Source organism: Carya illinoinensis, chromosome 11, assembly GCF_018687715.1.
Source record: "Carya illinoinensis cultivar Pawnee chromosome 11, C.illinoinensisPawnee_v1, whole genome shotgun sequence".
NCBI classification, from domain to species: Eukaryota; Viridiplantae; Streptophyta; class Magnoliopsida; order Fagales; family Juglandaceae; genus Carya; species Carya illinoinensis.
Window position 1 is genome coordinate 24,101,864 of NC_056762.1, and position 15,919 is coordinate 24,117,782.

At 35.2% G+C, this 15,919-nt stretch overlaps 1 protein-coding gene across 1 annotated transcript; it reads right to left on the reverse strand.

Moving 5' to 3' along the window:
• Positions 1-8,032: 8,032 nt before the first annotated feature.
• On the reverse strand, positions 8,033-10,248 carry LOC122280771 (expansin-like B1). Its single transcript, XM_043091790.1, has 4 exons — positions 9,864-10,248; positions 9,521-9,627; positions 8,771-9,088; positions 8,033-8,506 (listed from the first exon to the last, which is right to left on the reverse strand). Exons 1-4 carry the CDS (start codon positions 10,012-10,014, stop codon positions 8,318-8,320), a joined length of 765 nt encoding a protein of 254 aa, XP_042947724.1. The 5' UTR covers positions 10,015-10,248; the 3' UTR covers positions 8,033-8,317.
• Between the last annotated feature and the right edge of the window lie 5,671 nt (positions 10,249-15,919).

A 15,919-nucleotide genomic window follows, 5' to 3' on the forward strand; every position in this document is an offset into this window, starting at 1 on the left:
AATGAAGCTCAGTTAAATTATACAACAACTGAGAAGGAGATACTTGCTGTGGTGTTTGCTTGTGACAAATTTTGATCTTACATCATTGGTACAAAAGTAATAGTGTTCACTGATCATGCAACGCTCGTTATTTGTTTGGCAAGAAGGATGCTAAGTCGAGGCTAATTCGTTGGATCCTCCTTCAAGAATTTGATTTGGCGATTCGAGATAAGAAAGGAAGTGAAAATTTATTGGCTGACCATCTCTCTCGATTAGAGCAAGAGGAAGAAAGACCAGATTCAGTGGTCCAAGAGGCATTCCCTGATGAGCAGTTGTTTGCATGTGAGATCAAGCTTCCGTGGTATGCTGATGGTGTTAACTACCTAGCTTGTAAAGTTTTACCACCTGATCTTACTTACCATCAACGCAAGAAGTTTTTGCATGATGTGAATTATTATCTTTGGGATGAGCCTTTGTTGTTCAAAAGATGCCTAGATCAAACCATTCGAAGATGTGTGCCGGAAGAAGAGATGCAAGACATCCTCCATCATTGCCATTCCTCATCATATGGAGGACACTTTGGAGCCACCCGTATAGCAACTAAGGTACTTCAAAGTGGGTTCTTTTGGCCTTCTATTTTTCGTGATAGTTACACTTTGGTGAAAACTTGTGATCGGTGCCAACGTATGGGGAATATTTCAAGGCGTCATGAGTCACCACTGAAAGGTATTTGAGAAGTTGAGTTGTTTGATGTTTGGGGAATAGATTTTATGGGGCCTTTTCCTCTTTCTTTTGGTTTTGCTTATATCTTATTAGCAGTTGACTATGTGTCAAAATGGGTGAAAACAATTGCTACAATAACAAATGATGCAAAGGTAGTGCTCAAATTTCTGCACAAGAATATATTCACAAGATTTGGCACTCCATGAGCTATTATTAGTGATGAAGGGACTCAATTTTGCAACAAGTTGTTTGATAATCTTCTTTCTAAATATGGTATAAAGCACAAGATAGCACTTGCTTATCATCCTCAAACTAATGGCCAAGCTGAAATTTCAAATAGAGAAATCAAGAACATCCTTTAGAAAGGATTGGGTGAAGAAGCTTGATGATGCTTTGTGGGCATACCGTACAACCTTTAAAACACCTATCGGGATGTCTCCATACTGATTAGTGTTTGGAAAGACATGTCATCTTCCTGTGGAGTTGGAGCATAGAGCTTGTTGGGCTGTAAAAAAATTTAACTTTGATTTGAAGGCAGCAGGTGAAAAGCGACTTCTTCAATTGAATGAGATGGAAGAGTTCCGGAATGATGCATATGAAAATGCAAAGATCTATAAAGAAAGGATGAAGAAGTGGCATGACAAACAGATTCTTAGGCGAGAGTTTGCACCAGGACAACAAGTTTTACTTTTCAATTCACAACTTAAACTCTTCCCAGGAAAGTTAAAATCAAGATGGACAGGTCCTTATATAATTCATGAAGTTTTCACTTTTGGAGCAGTAGATTTGAAGGACAAGACAGGGAATATTTTCAGAGTTAATGGTCAGAGATTGAAGCACTACTATGGAGAACAAGTGGAGAGGAACTATGCATTTATTCCTCTTGGAGATCCTAATTGATGAAAATTGAAAAGTCTGGCTGTAGACTTTAAAACAAGCGCTTATGGGAGGCAACCCATAGATCTATCTTTCATTCTTTTATTTATTTTATTATTTATTTATTTAGTTTTAATAATTTGGTTTTTGATGCAGGTTTATTTAGCATGAATAAAGAGCTGAAAAATTTTAAACTACGGAAGATTCATCATGAAACCAGGGAAGTTCCTTTTATTTCTTTAATCCTTTTTACTTTTGCATTACAATGAGGACATTGTTTAGTTTAAGTTTGGGGGTGTAAACTCCTATAGTCATTTGATCCTCTTGTTTTCTAAGTCTTGGGTTGTTGATGGGTTGTCTGATTCTCTTACCAAGTGTGCATTGGAGTAAGATTTAATTCTCTATGACTCTGAAATTTGTGATTGAAGATGGTTTTGAGAAAATTTTTTGAAAATTTCTTTTATGTCAAGTGGAGTTTTGTGGGTACTTTGGTTTAAATCTTTGACCTTGAACATAATTGTGCACATAGTTGCTTTTCTCTTATTCCATTTTGCTTATGAAGAGAAGAAGTTGAATTAATTGAAAGATGGAAGTTCGATTTTGCTTTACTCTAGAATCCATTGATGGGTCATTGAGGCGAAATCCTAGTTGAGACCAAATATTAGAGAAATGATCTAGGCATTTCTTTGGCATAACCAAAAAAAGCTTTCCCAGCCGTCCTAAATATCATGCCATCATTACATGGTGTGTTTCCATAGTCAACCCCCTTGAGCCTTCTTAAGCCTTTATTTATTATTTGAACTACATAAACCATGCCCGCTCTAAGCCTGAAAAGCAATGAATCTACCTTTGATAGTTTGAGAAAATACTTTGGTGGAGAGTTACATCTAAAAGAGAAAATTTGTTTCATGATGAACTGTATTATGTTTGATCTGTTTTATCAAAGAAGAAGAAGAAGAAAGATAGTAAAAAAAAAAAAAAAAAAGGAAGTGAAAAAAAAAAACAAAACAAAACAAAAGAAAAAGAAGTCACTAAGCGGAGTATGTATCACCTCAGATTTTGTTAAAGGAATTGTTGGTATTGCTTCAGTGATTACAGCAACAATAATGCCACAAATATGAGCATATTGCCAAGAAAGAGCTATGATTTCAATCATGTGGGTATCTCTTTTAGTGTTCTTTTTCACTAAGTATTTTCCCAGTTTGCTTTGATTTTCCATATCCAGTTCTTTCTTAACCCTCACCCTGTGGCCTATCATTACAACCTTATTAAAGACCTTTTGATCTCTGATTTTTGGTATTGACTACATTAGTGGAGATGATTTCTGAAAACTAGACTTATGGGGTTAAGTTTTGAGATAATTCTTCTGATTTTAGTTGTTCTACTTTTATCTGAGTTTGCAGGTGGTTTGAGGTTAAATTGACTATATCACACACACACTCAAGCTCTTAGCTTTAGGTTGAAGTAAATGCCTAACTCTTGCTTGACAGATTGTAAAATTTTTTATTGATTTTCTTGCTATCTTTGATGTTAAAAGAGTAATATATTAGTGATGAAATCTAAATTCATAAAAGCTTAGTGAGTGATGATACTTCTCTTTGGGGTCGAGTTGATATTGCCTAAAGTATCAATTGCTTTTCTTTTTGTTTGAGGACAAACAAAGTTGTAAGTTTGGGGGTATTTGATGACTTGCAAAATTTCGTATTGCAGATTTACAAGATCGCTCGAGCGGAGGCTTTTGGCCGCTCGAGCAAATTCAGGCAGATTCAAATGCTCGACTGCCGCTCGATAGTGAGCTCGAGTGGGTTGCGGGAAAACAAAGATCGCTCGAGCGAAGGCTTTTGGCCGCTCGAGCGAAGTCAGGTAGAGTTGAACGCTCGATGTGCGCTCGACAAGCCGCTTGAGCGAATTTAGGCAGAGTCAAACGCTCGATGCTCGCTTGAGCGAATATCGTATTTTTCCAGATCTAAAGTTTTCCGCCGTCAGAGCATAGAAAAGGGATTTTTCACCATTTGGCCGTACTTTTTGACTGGAGAACAGTTTTTGGGACAAAAAAACACAGCTAGAAGGATTCAATTCATCTGTTTTGGAGAAGAAATTCCATATATTGCACGTACGTTGGAATCATACACGAGCATAGACGGGAGAAAAGCATTGAAACATTTCCTTGAGTTTTTGAAGACAAGTTGCGGCTGCAAGGAGTATTTTTCAGCGTTTATTTTCTTCCAATATTCTCAGAACAATTATGGTGAATTCGTTTATGTTGAATTCCCTTTCTAGCATGAGCTAAATTTTATTTATTCTAGGAAAACGATGTAACCTAGTTCCGAACTATGCTTGATTGTCTATGCTAATTTAAGGCAATTCTCTCTTTGTTTATCTGATTTATTCTGAGTTTATTGCTTCTAATTAACTGGCCATTGATAAGATGATGTTTAATCTTGTGATTTGCTATCGAAAGAGGGAATCATAGGGTAGATCTTGAATATTTCAACATAGGTAAGTATAGAGATCGAAAGACTTGTATGAACTTATGTAGTAATTAAATCATTGGTCTTATTGCTCTCTTGATTATTTAATTTGCATATTCTTGTGCGAATTGATAAACAAGAGTAATTTTCAATTGACAATCGAAAGTGGCTTTTGGATGAATTAGAGATTTGCTAATAGACAAAAAGAATTAAATTAAATTAGTTGGATGAGTAAAGCATAGTGAAGAATTAGGTGAAATTGATTTCCTAGAAGTTTTCTTTCCCATTAATTTGATCTTCGAACATCAGTTTTATTTCCTTTGCGTATTTCTCTTTGAGTCGATTTTAGTTTAAATTGCAACTACAAAAATTTTAGTGATTCCTCTAGATAAAATCGAGATTAGTATAATTTTGGTATTTGGCAAAAGGTACCAATCCCTGAGGACGATGCTCTTCTTATCACTTTATTATAAAACTACGATACTGTGCACCTGCAGTTTTGCACCGGTCATTAATCATGCATATCTAATATCGTTTAACTTACTAAGATTTCAAAGAATCTCATGTAGTCCCACTAGCATTCCCCTGGAATGGTAGAAGTTGTGTCAGGATCGGCATACGATAAGCAGGATAAACCATTGGCTTCAAATGGTTGAGGAGGAGCTTGATATGGACAGGAGGTTGGCCTTGATTTTAACTTTCATAGCAATGGCTCTATATGCTAAAGAACGGATGCGAGAGTTAGTCTGATTATGTAGATTCTATATCTCCCACGTTGTGTTGAACTGAAGTAGACATCTTAAGTGAGGAAGTACCTATTTATGGTTTATAAACATTGAGATGTTTAGTTTATTCTAGCATTAATGATTTTTATCACCCTTATTTCCACTACGATTATTGTATACTACTAGTTCTATACTAGGATGCATTGCATATTAACTGTCATAAATGGGGGTATGTAACTTTTTGTTGCATTTCTTAACACTACAAGTCTCCATTCCATCCAAAGTGGAGGTTGGGGGCATCACAGTTGTGAAGTCTTGAGTAGTTCTGCAACATCAAAAATGTTGGTTAATGGGTGGAGGCAGATGCGTGTGTTGGATCCAAGCAATTTATAATCATTTCTTCGAGCAAGGAATCATTGAGTATTGCCCTGAAAATTTTGGAAAAAAATTTAAAACAAAGAGAATTTTTGAAAATGTAACAGTTATCTATTGAAGTAATAAATTAATAAATATTTATCTTAAAATTAGAGGAAAAAGGCAATACATGTATTACCACTTTTGCAATGATGTTGCACTAGAAATCGTAAGATTCATTGTAAACATACTTGTTAGTTGAGATGACAAAAAAAGTCCCATGTTAGAAAGATGTGTTAGATTTGGTATAAGCATGTTATCTAAAAACAAAAATAGAATGATTTTTTGTTGGCGAGGGCACCAGGTAATTACTTGGGAGTTTCCAATCTTTTTTTCTTTTTCGTTTTTTAATGCGGGTGAGCAACAACATTATATGATTTTTTAAATTCATATATTATTAATATTATATGTTAATAATATATTATAATATTATTTTTTTCTTTAATGATTTAAGGGAAAATAAGTTCTTTATTGAATCTCTTTTCATCTGTAAAGACTTGGTTTGGATACCAAATAATAAACTATCTCATCTCATCTCATCTAAGCATTATAATTTTTCCAAATTTTCATACAGAATATAATAAACAATTCAAGTTTTTCAAATTTTAAAACAAAATTAATATTAAAAAATTATATTATAACAATATTTTATTTAACTTTCAACAAAATATCTCATCTCATCTTATCTAAACTGTGTAACCAAACTCTTTCTTTTTTTGGGGGGGGGGGGGAGGGATTGGGTCATAAGAGATAAATGCAAAATTGACATGCATGGAGCATTCTGGCTTTTATTTACGCTTCTGTACACTGATGAATGATGTGGTATGATATGGTTTTTGTTGGAACAAAAGGGGCTACAAAACAAAAATAGGGAGAGAAAGTTTGCTTCAATGCAGGTTACGAATGTTGCCTTCCTTAAGACAATATTCACCCCACCAATTACGGTATGTACATGGGTTATAAGCAAGTTTGCCTTCAGGATACAATGAAATCCAGAACAACTTGTCTAATTACGTTATACACACATCGAATTAGACCCCAAATATTTGAGAGTGTGGGAGATTTTTGAGATGAGAGAGTATCAGAGAGAGAGAGAGAGAGACGAAGGAAATAAAAGCAAGGGCAGAAGATTCAGGAAGTAAAAGAAATGAGCAAAGGAAAAGGTAAAAAAGATTAAGATAGGCTGGGCTAGGCGCAATTAGGAGAATATTTTTTGGTTGGGTTTTATAAAAAAACACTTGGACTTTTCAATCCACTCAATTTTAGATCTTATAAAATAAAAATTATAAAATTTTGTTGAAAAGCATAATAAATTTTCATAAAATTGTTTACAAAAGAAATTTTAAAAATATGAACTTCAATTTTGCTCATGGTTTAATTTCGCTGATGAAAATGTTTAGAAAAAAGATTTTAATGTTTTGCTTTATTTTATTGGTTCTTATTTTCAGTGTTATTGTAAATATTGAATTAAATTTTTATTTTTTAGTATAAATATGCAGTTAGTTATATACTTTGCTGTGCTTTTTACTAATGGAGGAATGAAGTTGAAGAGGTTGGGCTTTAGATATAAAAATTCAAATCCCAGTTTTAATTTTTTGGGCTTTATATGTGGAAAATTAAATTGTCCATAAAATTATATTTAAAAATAAAATTAAATTGTCAATAGATTATTTCTTTTACTTTATAGGTTAATGACTGATCCACTATTAGTAACAATATTTAAGAAGTTCAAAAATTTCTAACGTATTACAATTTGTTCAAATTGTTTTCCTGGTCCTAAAAGATGAAAGTTTATATTATAGTTATATGATTAAATTATTTATTTCTTAATAATGTATTTCATAAATTTAAGATTAATACATTATCTTTTTTGTTTTTTAGCAAGTAATAAATATACGACATTTACAAAAGAGGTGGGTTTATCGCTTATTAATATAAATTTTAAAAAGTTTAGTTGAAAAACAGAATAAGCATAAAAACATAGAGAAAGAAATACCAAAGTCTAGAGAAACATAACATCTAAAAGGGTTTGAGGTGAGAAGATAGAGAGAGAAAGAGCAAAGAATGAAGAAGTGGAAAGGGATTTTCGAGATGAGAAAGTATCATAGAGAGGGAGAGAGAAGCAGAGAATGGAGAATATTAGACAAATTCAATCCGTATAAAATGTCATTACAAAAAATTCTGAAAATCTTAACTCCAAAATTATAATAAATTTTAATAACGTTAAAATTTTAAAATGTCCCGGAAAAAATAACATAACTGTTTAAAATATGAATACTTTGCTATATTTGTGGAAATCTTTATGTTATAAATATATTTGTGGAAATCTTTATGTTATAGTTATGAATACTTTGCAGATAATATATGTCATATATGTTGTAAGCAGGTAACATGACAAAATTGGTTAACTAGGCAAACGCGCACGTTGTCCTTACCAGTGTTAAAGAAATCTTGGTTGCACACAACATTACAATGAATCAAAGACAGGTTATTCTACATTGAATTGCACATCAATTATTTGAGGCTTTTCGTAATTATACACAAACTATTGGGTTCATTCGTATACGAAAGAGTTGGTCCAATATATCTTTTGAGTTCTTTTCGTGTAGTTGGATGCATTCCTCCCGGTAGGCATGCATGCATAAAACCAAAAAAGGGAGAAGTGTCTAAAAAATGATATTTGTTTGTTATGCTTAATTTTTTGTTTCCGTTAAAAAAGTTTTATTTATAAGTCAGTGTAAATTAGGACACACATGAATTCACAATATTGCTGATCTGATAATATTTAATTTATAAGAAAAATTTATAAGTTTAAATATTGCAAATAGAATATAAAGGAAAGAGTTATAAGGAAAATTATTTGTAACTTCATTCTTTATAATTTGAAATTTATTCATACTCATGATCTCTAATCACTAACCCCAAAGCACAACATTAACCTGGCCTATTATTTATATTACAACATGACCAAGAACACTTCTACTGACAAAGCATACAATACAATACAATACCACCTTAGTAACTAGAGAGAAACTAATAATCAATTACATAGTAATCCATGCAATGATCATACATATATCTAATAAAACATCAAAATATTATTAAAATTGAAAGAGCTTTCTACTTGGTTTAGAGCTGAATGTTTGAGTCATAAGCATCCCCAGCATTCCACGAAGCAGGCAGATTATTTTCGGATTCCACCCATTTGCTACCACCCACTTGAAATCTTACTTTTATTGGACCACTTGGCACTGAATTAGACATATCCCACACTGCCCCAAAGAATTTACGCATGCCCCTCCACTGTTTGCAATCCTCCTGCAAGCACCATCAAATGAACAAAAAGGCCATCCGATCCATCAATTTATAACATTGATCATCATTTCATTTGCTCAATACACATCGTTTAATAAGAACTTATTGTGCAAATTTAGAGCATGCAAGTTGCAATATAAAATCTTTAATAAAAAGTAAAAGTCTTTAAAAATTTTCCTTTTTTTTTTTTTGGCTTGCTCCAAACTCTCAAAGTCTTGGAGTTTCATAAATTCATACAACATTACTTGAAAAATTATATGAATATACCTGACACAATTGGACGGCTGTGATGTCATTTATACCGGCTGCATATATGACCGCTATAGCTAGATAATTAGGATATTTGCTTTGCTCATGGATTTTGAACATAACATTGTGACCAGGGTAGCGGCATGAGATCCTCTGGTATTCTATGTCGATCATGCCGCGGCTAAACAACTTCTTGGCCCCTTCGGAACCACGGCGTGCCAATCTTGCATAGGCTTCGTAGCTAAGTATGAAGTCAGTTTTGTCACCTCCACCATGGTCAGTCACCACCACATCCACTCCACGCTCACTGCAATATTGGGATGATGTGCACTTAACCTGAAGAGTCATCATCAACAAAACCACTAATCATACATGCTATATTATTATTATTATTATTATTGAGACCTTGGAAAGCAAATTATATAGGTTAATTTTTCATTAGCGCTATCTAACACAATCATTGTCCTTGAGCTTCATGTGATAGGAAGAGTGTTTCGAGTTAAAGCAAGCTCAAACAGGTTGGGGTAGACCATGCAAGCTAGTGTGTTATTCTTTATTCACAACACCTATCCACTTAATTATTCATGCAATAGTACCATGCATTATATGATTTATAATTTTAGTGAGTACGTAAAATATTACATATTATGGAGCCCATTATATTTATTAAAAAGTAAAAATCTTAATATTTTCTTCAACAAATTGATGTGGCAAGCTTCTACATCAGCAGTGCATTTGATGAGTCCAAAAACAGGTTTGTAATTTTACCCGATAGCATGCACCACAACCAACTCCATTCCTATACAGGGTAGAGACTCCAGTCACGCTGCCATCATTAACAGTTTTTCCGAATTCTCCAAATCCACAAGCTCCACCTATATGATCACCATTTCATGAGCTCAACTGTACATATATGATATATAAACCAAATAATTTTTACACATTGCTAATAATTGGTATTAATTAGTATTTGGTAGAGAAAGAAAGTTGTTCAAAATAGTTGAGCAAATAATTCTTTCAGCATGCATGCACATAATAACTTGTAATGCATAGTTATGAATAACTCCAAATTGGTAGCAAAATAATATCTAAAAGTGTATCGCATACTTACTTGGACTCGCTTGGCTATTATGACTACCGTAGTAGGTTGCTCTTGATGAGTAAGTAGAAATGTCGTGAGATGTGCATACAGCAGGTAAAAGCAGTACCATACAGATCACACAGAGAATACCAACTTGGTTTTCAAGTACTGCAAGCCCCATACCTTAATGGCAAGGTTTCTTGATAAAGGGTAAGATAATGGAAGAAAGAGACCAAAACCAAAGCTCTAATTAAGAAGCCTGAAGACTGAGTTGCAGAAGAAAATGGATGAGGAGGCTAATTAGAACTGGAAAGCAAAAAAATCGTAGTCTAGCATTTATAGGATTTGAGGGGCGACCAGGAAAGGTCTGTGTTGAAGTGAGAGAGGCACCTTTTACTCCCACTTAGGGAGGAAGGGAATTATATTTAGAATTATATTTATATTATTAATGCTAATTGTATGTAGTGGGTGCTAATTACATAATATATATATATAATTAATTTAGGAAAAAATAATAATAACAAAATAATAATTATTATTATGATTCAAAAATCCATAATCTAATGTATGAGAGTTCTTGAAAATGTCTTAGCCAAATTCACATCCAATCAGATTATTTATTTATTTTTTATATAGTAAAAAAAGAATATTAAAATAATATTTTTAATTTATTTATTTTTATAATATTTTACCATTCTACCAATTATATATATTATTTTTGTAATATTTTACGATTCTTCCTAGAAAAGAAATGCAATGCACAAAATAGATGATTTTTATTTTGCATTTACTGTAGCATAAATTGACTATTCATACACTCTGCATAATCCACCACGCAGGATATTTTGTTCTAACTCGCAACAGATATTTGTTTTGACCATCGCGATATTTTTTTTGACCATTGTAAAGACTTCTTTAAGTTTTAATTATTGTATACATGTGCATTTTGACGTCAATGAATTTTTTATTAATACTTTTTATTTTAATTTAAATAATAGAACTTTAATAAAATATGTCTATATTTTTTTCGTGTACAAAACTTTCTTATTAAATAAAATAAAAATAAAAAAAAATAAAAATAAAAAGGGTAGTTTTTACTTTTTACTGTCCTTTTTTCCCTTGGGATGCACTTATTGAGATGATACTTAAATTTCATTCCAAGTCACCCATTTGGAATCTAAATTATAATTTTTATTTTATTTCTTTTTCATATATTTATTTAATTAGTAAGTAAAAAATAAATAAATAAATAAAAGATATCCAGAAAGATTATTGAAATCTATTATAAGATTCTAAATATTTTTTATTGAATAATATTATATACAGTCACTTTTACATTCTATCTATATATTTTATTGATATGATTCGATTGAATTAATTTTTAAAAAAAAAATAAAAATGACTATAAATAAAATTTTTATTTTTTATTTAAATAACCCACTAACTAGACTAGCCATCTCATCTCTGTTAATGGCATAGACGTGCAACGTTTCTACCGAAAATATTTGGATTGGTTCAAAAAGTTAATCGCATAGGCGTGCAACGTTTCTACCGAAAATATTTGGTTTAAAAATCAAAAGCGCCACCATCTTCGTCCTCATGGACACATCGCCCTAAAGGTTTGGATTTGGATTGATACGAATGGAGTTTGCGGTTTTAGTACTCTTACCAGATTTATGCTCACAATTGGGGTAGGTGAGTCTCGATCTTGACCATCCATTTGGCAGTTCTTCAAACACTAATCTGGAAATATCAGAGAAAGAAGAATCCTCTGCCCCTCTAATATTTTGTCAATTTCAATTTCAATCACACTTATTCGTATAATATATTTCATTTCGGGCGACTTCATATTGTAGAACTTTTTAAAGATAAATACTCTAACTACAAATATATTAAACAAAAATAATTACGCAAATTAGATGAAAATTATAAAATTATTTTTATTCTAAAGTAAATTTAACAAATTAGATAAAGTCAAGTCAGTTTATGAAATTGTTTTGTTCAATTCCTTTATACATGTAGCAGTAGTACTCCTTAAATAGTGTCATATCAACAAATGTAACTAATGTGTTAGAGCTCTGGATAGTGTGTATATTAGGTTGGATGTGTGCTGATGTAAAACAGGTTGATAATGGAAATGGGTGGGAATCGATTGTTGTAGTGAACCAGCAGAGTGCACGAGAATTGTTTGATAAAATGCTAGAAGGAAAATGCCATCAATTTACTGATACGAGAGTGCTTCGAGGGCTCCCTAACCTCCATACAAATTCCACTACAATATTCCAGATTTGTCCGATACGTTCCCCTCCCTATTTGCTTGCCTTAAGACACTGATTTTTCTAACAGAATTGAGACTCAACTAAACTGACCCTGACAGTAGAATTAAAAATGATAGACGAACGCACCGTTTGGACTCAAATACCAAACGCTGCGTTTACAGACTCTATTAAAAATGATCCACTACAAACGGTGCGCAGCACCTCACTTTTTATACTAAAAAACATTTCACTTTATTCCATTCGGCGTCATTCCCCTGCTCTTTTTGCAAACTTCCAGTTCCAGCTTCTTCACTTCTCCCTTCGACAGATAAGTCTTCACTTTAGTTCCTCCCAGTTTGCATCTTCTTTGTCGGCAACCTAACATTCCCTCCTTCTTCACAAAACCTTGTCCACAAGGTGTGGATAAAGGCTTCTAAGCTTCCACAATATCTCCCAGCTACTTTCCTCCATTGGTAACCCATTCCACTTCACCAACACCTCAGTCACTGCTCGGTCTCCTTGTCTCTTCATCCTCCTCTCCAAAATTAGCTCCGGTTCTGGTTGAATCTCCCCAGAGGAGTCGGTAGGAGGCAAATTAGGAAGGATAGGAACTTGGGATCCCAACTTTCTTTTCAGACAAGACACGTGAAACATGGGATGTATCTTGGAAGACTCGGGTAACTTCAGACGGTAGGCCACAGATCCGACCTTTTCCTCCACCTGGAAGGGCCCATAAAACCTTGGTGACAATTTCAGATTTCTCCTCAAAGCTAGGGATTCTTGACGATACGGCTGAAGCTTTAGGTAAACCCAATCTCCGTTTTCAAACACACGTTTAGTTCTTTGTCGATCTGCATAATACTTCATCCTTTGCTGGGCATCTGTTAAATTCTGTTTTAGCAAATTAATTACCTGATCCCTATTGCTGAGAAATTGATCTGCTGCCTCATTTGCCACTGTACCCGAAATGTAAGACATAAGAGAGGGTGGGGGATAGCCATAGACAGCTTGATAGGGAGTCATTTTTGTCGCAGAATGATAGGTGGTATTATACCACCATTCGGCCAATGGAAGCCAGTAAGACCATCCTTTAGGTTTAGAACTTGTATAACAACGTAAGTAACCCTCCACACACTTATTAACTACTTCAGTTTAGCCATCGGATTGAGGATGATAAGCCGAGCTGAAGTCAAGTGAAGACCCCTGTGCATTAAAAATAGCCTTCCAAAAGGTGCTCAGAAAAATGGGGTCTCTATCCGACACCACAGATCTAGGAACCCCATGGAGCTTAAAGATATTTTTCATGAACTCCTCTGCTACTACCTGAGTTGTATAGGGGTGAGCCAAGGGTATGAAATGCCCGTATTTAGAGAGTCGGTCAACCACCACCAATATTACACTATATCCTTTTGAAACTGGTAGACCCTCTACAAAATCAAGGGATATATCAGTCCAAGGCTGATTGGGAATGGGGAGTGGTTGGAGCAATCCAGTTGGGTGTACAGTCTCATTCTTCATGACTTGGCAGGTATCACATTCCCTTACTAACTTCTTGATGTCCTTCTTCATACCTTTCCAATAGAAATCCAGTTTAGCCCTCTTGTATGTTTTCAAGTACCCTGAGTGGCCTGCTTGAGGGTTGTCATGAACAAATTGCAGTACCTTATTTTTGAAATTAGAGTCACTAGCCAACACGATTCTCCCTCTCTTGAGAATCACCCCTTGCCTTAGTGAGAATCCCTTGGGTACATTCTGGTTTGACTGAAGCTGGTCCAACAATACCACCAACTCACTAGACTCTTGGTAGCTCCTTTTTAACTCTTCTAGCCACGAAGGCGTAGGGAAAGACAGTATAGCTACACATTCAGCCCTGTTTGCATCCTCCATTCTCCTTGAGAGTGCGTCCGCCACCCTATTTTCCTTTCCTTTTTTGTATTCAATAGAGAATTGATAACCCATCAATTTAGCCACCCACTTGTGCTGCATCTCAGTGCCCACCCGCTGTTCTAGTAAAAACTTGAGGGCCTGTTGGTCAGTCCTAATTATAAAGGACTGACCCAAGAGATAAGGCCTCCATTTTTGGACCGCTGTCATGAGAGCCAGTAATTCTTTCTCGTAGGTTGATAGGAGAAGGGCCTTGCCCTTAATGGCTTTACTTAGATAAGCAATAGGCTGTCCCGATTGCATTAAAACTGCTCCCAGCCCCATCCCACTAGCATCACACTCAATAACAAATGGCTTGCTGAAATCAGGTAATCTCAAAACTGGAGGGTGAGCAACAGCTTGTTTTAAGGCCTTAAATGCCTTCCTTGTCTCCTCACTCCAAGAGAAAGCATTTTTCTTCAACAAATCAGTGAGAGGGGCTGCAATACTACCATAGTTCTGGATGAACTTCCGATAATACCCCGTTAACCCTAGGAATCCCCTTAGAGACTTCACATTCTTAGGTTCAGACCACTCTAACATAGCAGCCACTTTAGTCGCATCCGCCGTCACCCCATTAGCATTAATCACATGACCCAAGTAGTCGATTTCCCCAACAGCGAATTTACACTTAGATCTTTTGGCATATAGGTTGTGTTGCTGTAGTAAGGATAAAACCTTACTCAAATGCCCCAAATGTTCAGCTCTACTCTTGCTATAGACCAAAATGTCATCAAAAAATACCAATACAAATTTTCTGAGATAGGGTTTAAAGACATCGTTCATTAACCCTTGGAAAGTGGCAGGGGCATTAGTTAGACCAAAGGGCATTACCAAGAACTCATAATGCCCTTCGTGAGTACGAAACGCTGTTTTGGGTATATCCTCCTCAACTACCCTCACCTGGTGATAACCCGACCTTAAATCGAGTTTAGAAAAAATAACCGAGCCAAACAATTCATCCAACAGCTCATCAATCACCGGAATCGGAAATTTTGCCTTCACCGTCTCTTTGTTTAATGCCCTATAGTCCACACATAATCTCCAACTCCCATCGGCCTTGCTGACCAGTAAAATAGGAGAAGAGAAGGGGCTGGAGCTAGGCTGTACCACCCCTGATTTCAAGAGCTCAACCACTATTTTCTCTATTTCTGTCTTTTGGTAGTAGGGATACCGGTAAGGCCTATTAGCTGTGGGTTGTGTACCTTCCTTGAGAACAATCTGGTGGTCATGGTTACGGGGTGGAGGCAACCCTTTAGGCTCATTAAAAACTCCTTGAAACTCTTCTAGGACTTGAGTAACATCAGCCTCCAATTTTATTTGCTCCTTCCCTCCCTCCGTAACAACCATAATTTGTAACAAAACCCCCTTACCTTTAGGCATTTTATGACCATCCTCCACCACAGAAGGTTTCAACCTTAACCCTTGTAATTCAATCAACTTCCCTTCATGTCTAAAACTCATTAGCAATTTAGAGAAATCCCAAGTTATGGGGCCCAATGTTTCTAACCATTGGACTCCTAACACCACATCACATCCAGCAAGATCAAGTAAATAAAGAGAGGGCTTAAACGAGGTACCTTGCATCTTTACATTCACTGCATTACACAGTCCCGCGCTTCTCAAGCACTGACCGTTTGCTACCTTGACACTCATTGCAACTGAAGGATCCACTACTAATTTCAGCTTTGGAATTAGAGCTGAATCGATGAAATTATGTGAGCTGCCCGAGTCCACTAAAATCACCACTTTCTCCCCCTTGATGCTGCCCACCAGCCTCATTGTACTAACTGTAGGAGTGCCCGCGATTGCTGCCAATGAAATTTCAGGAACCTCTACCTTCTTATCAGCCTTGTTGTCCACGCCCACTACTTCCTCATCCTTTGTAGGGCTGTCTTCCTCCTC

Bases quoted from the DNA above. Each gene is read 5' to 3' on its own strand.
- LOC122280771 (XM_043091790.1), bottom strand. From the start codon at position 10,014: ATGGGGCTTGCAGTACTTGAAAACCAAGTTGGTATTCTCTGTGTGATC. The intron at 9,628-9,863 runs GTAAGTATGCGA...GTGATCATATAG, and splicing joins TAATAGCCAAGCGAGTCCAA to GTGGAGCTTGTGGATTTGGA. The intron at 9,089-9,520 runs GTAAAATTACAA...ATGACTCTTCAG, and splicing joins GTTGTGGTGCATGCTATCGG to GTTAAGTGCACATCATCCCA.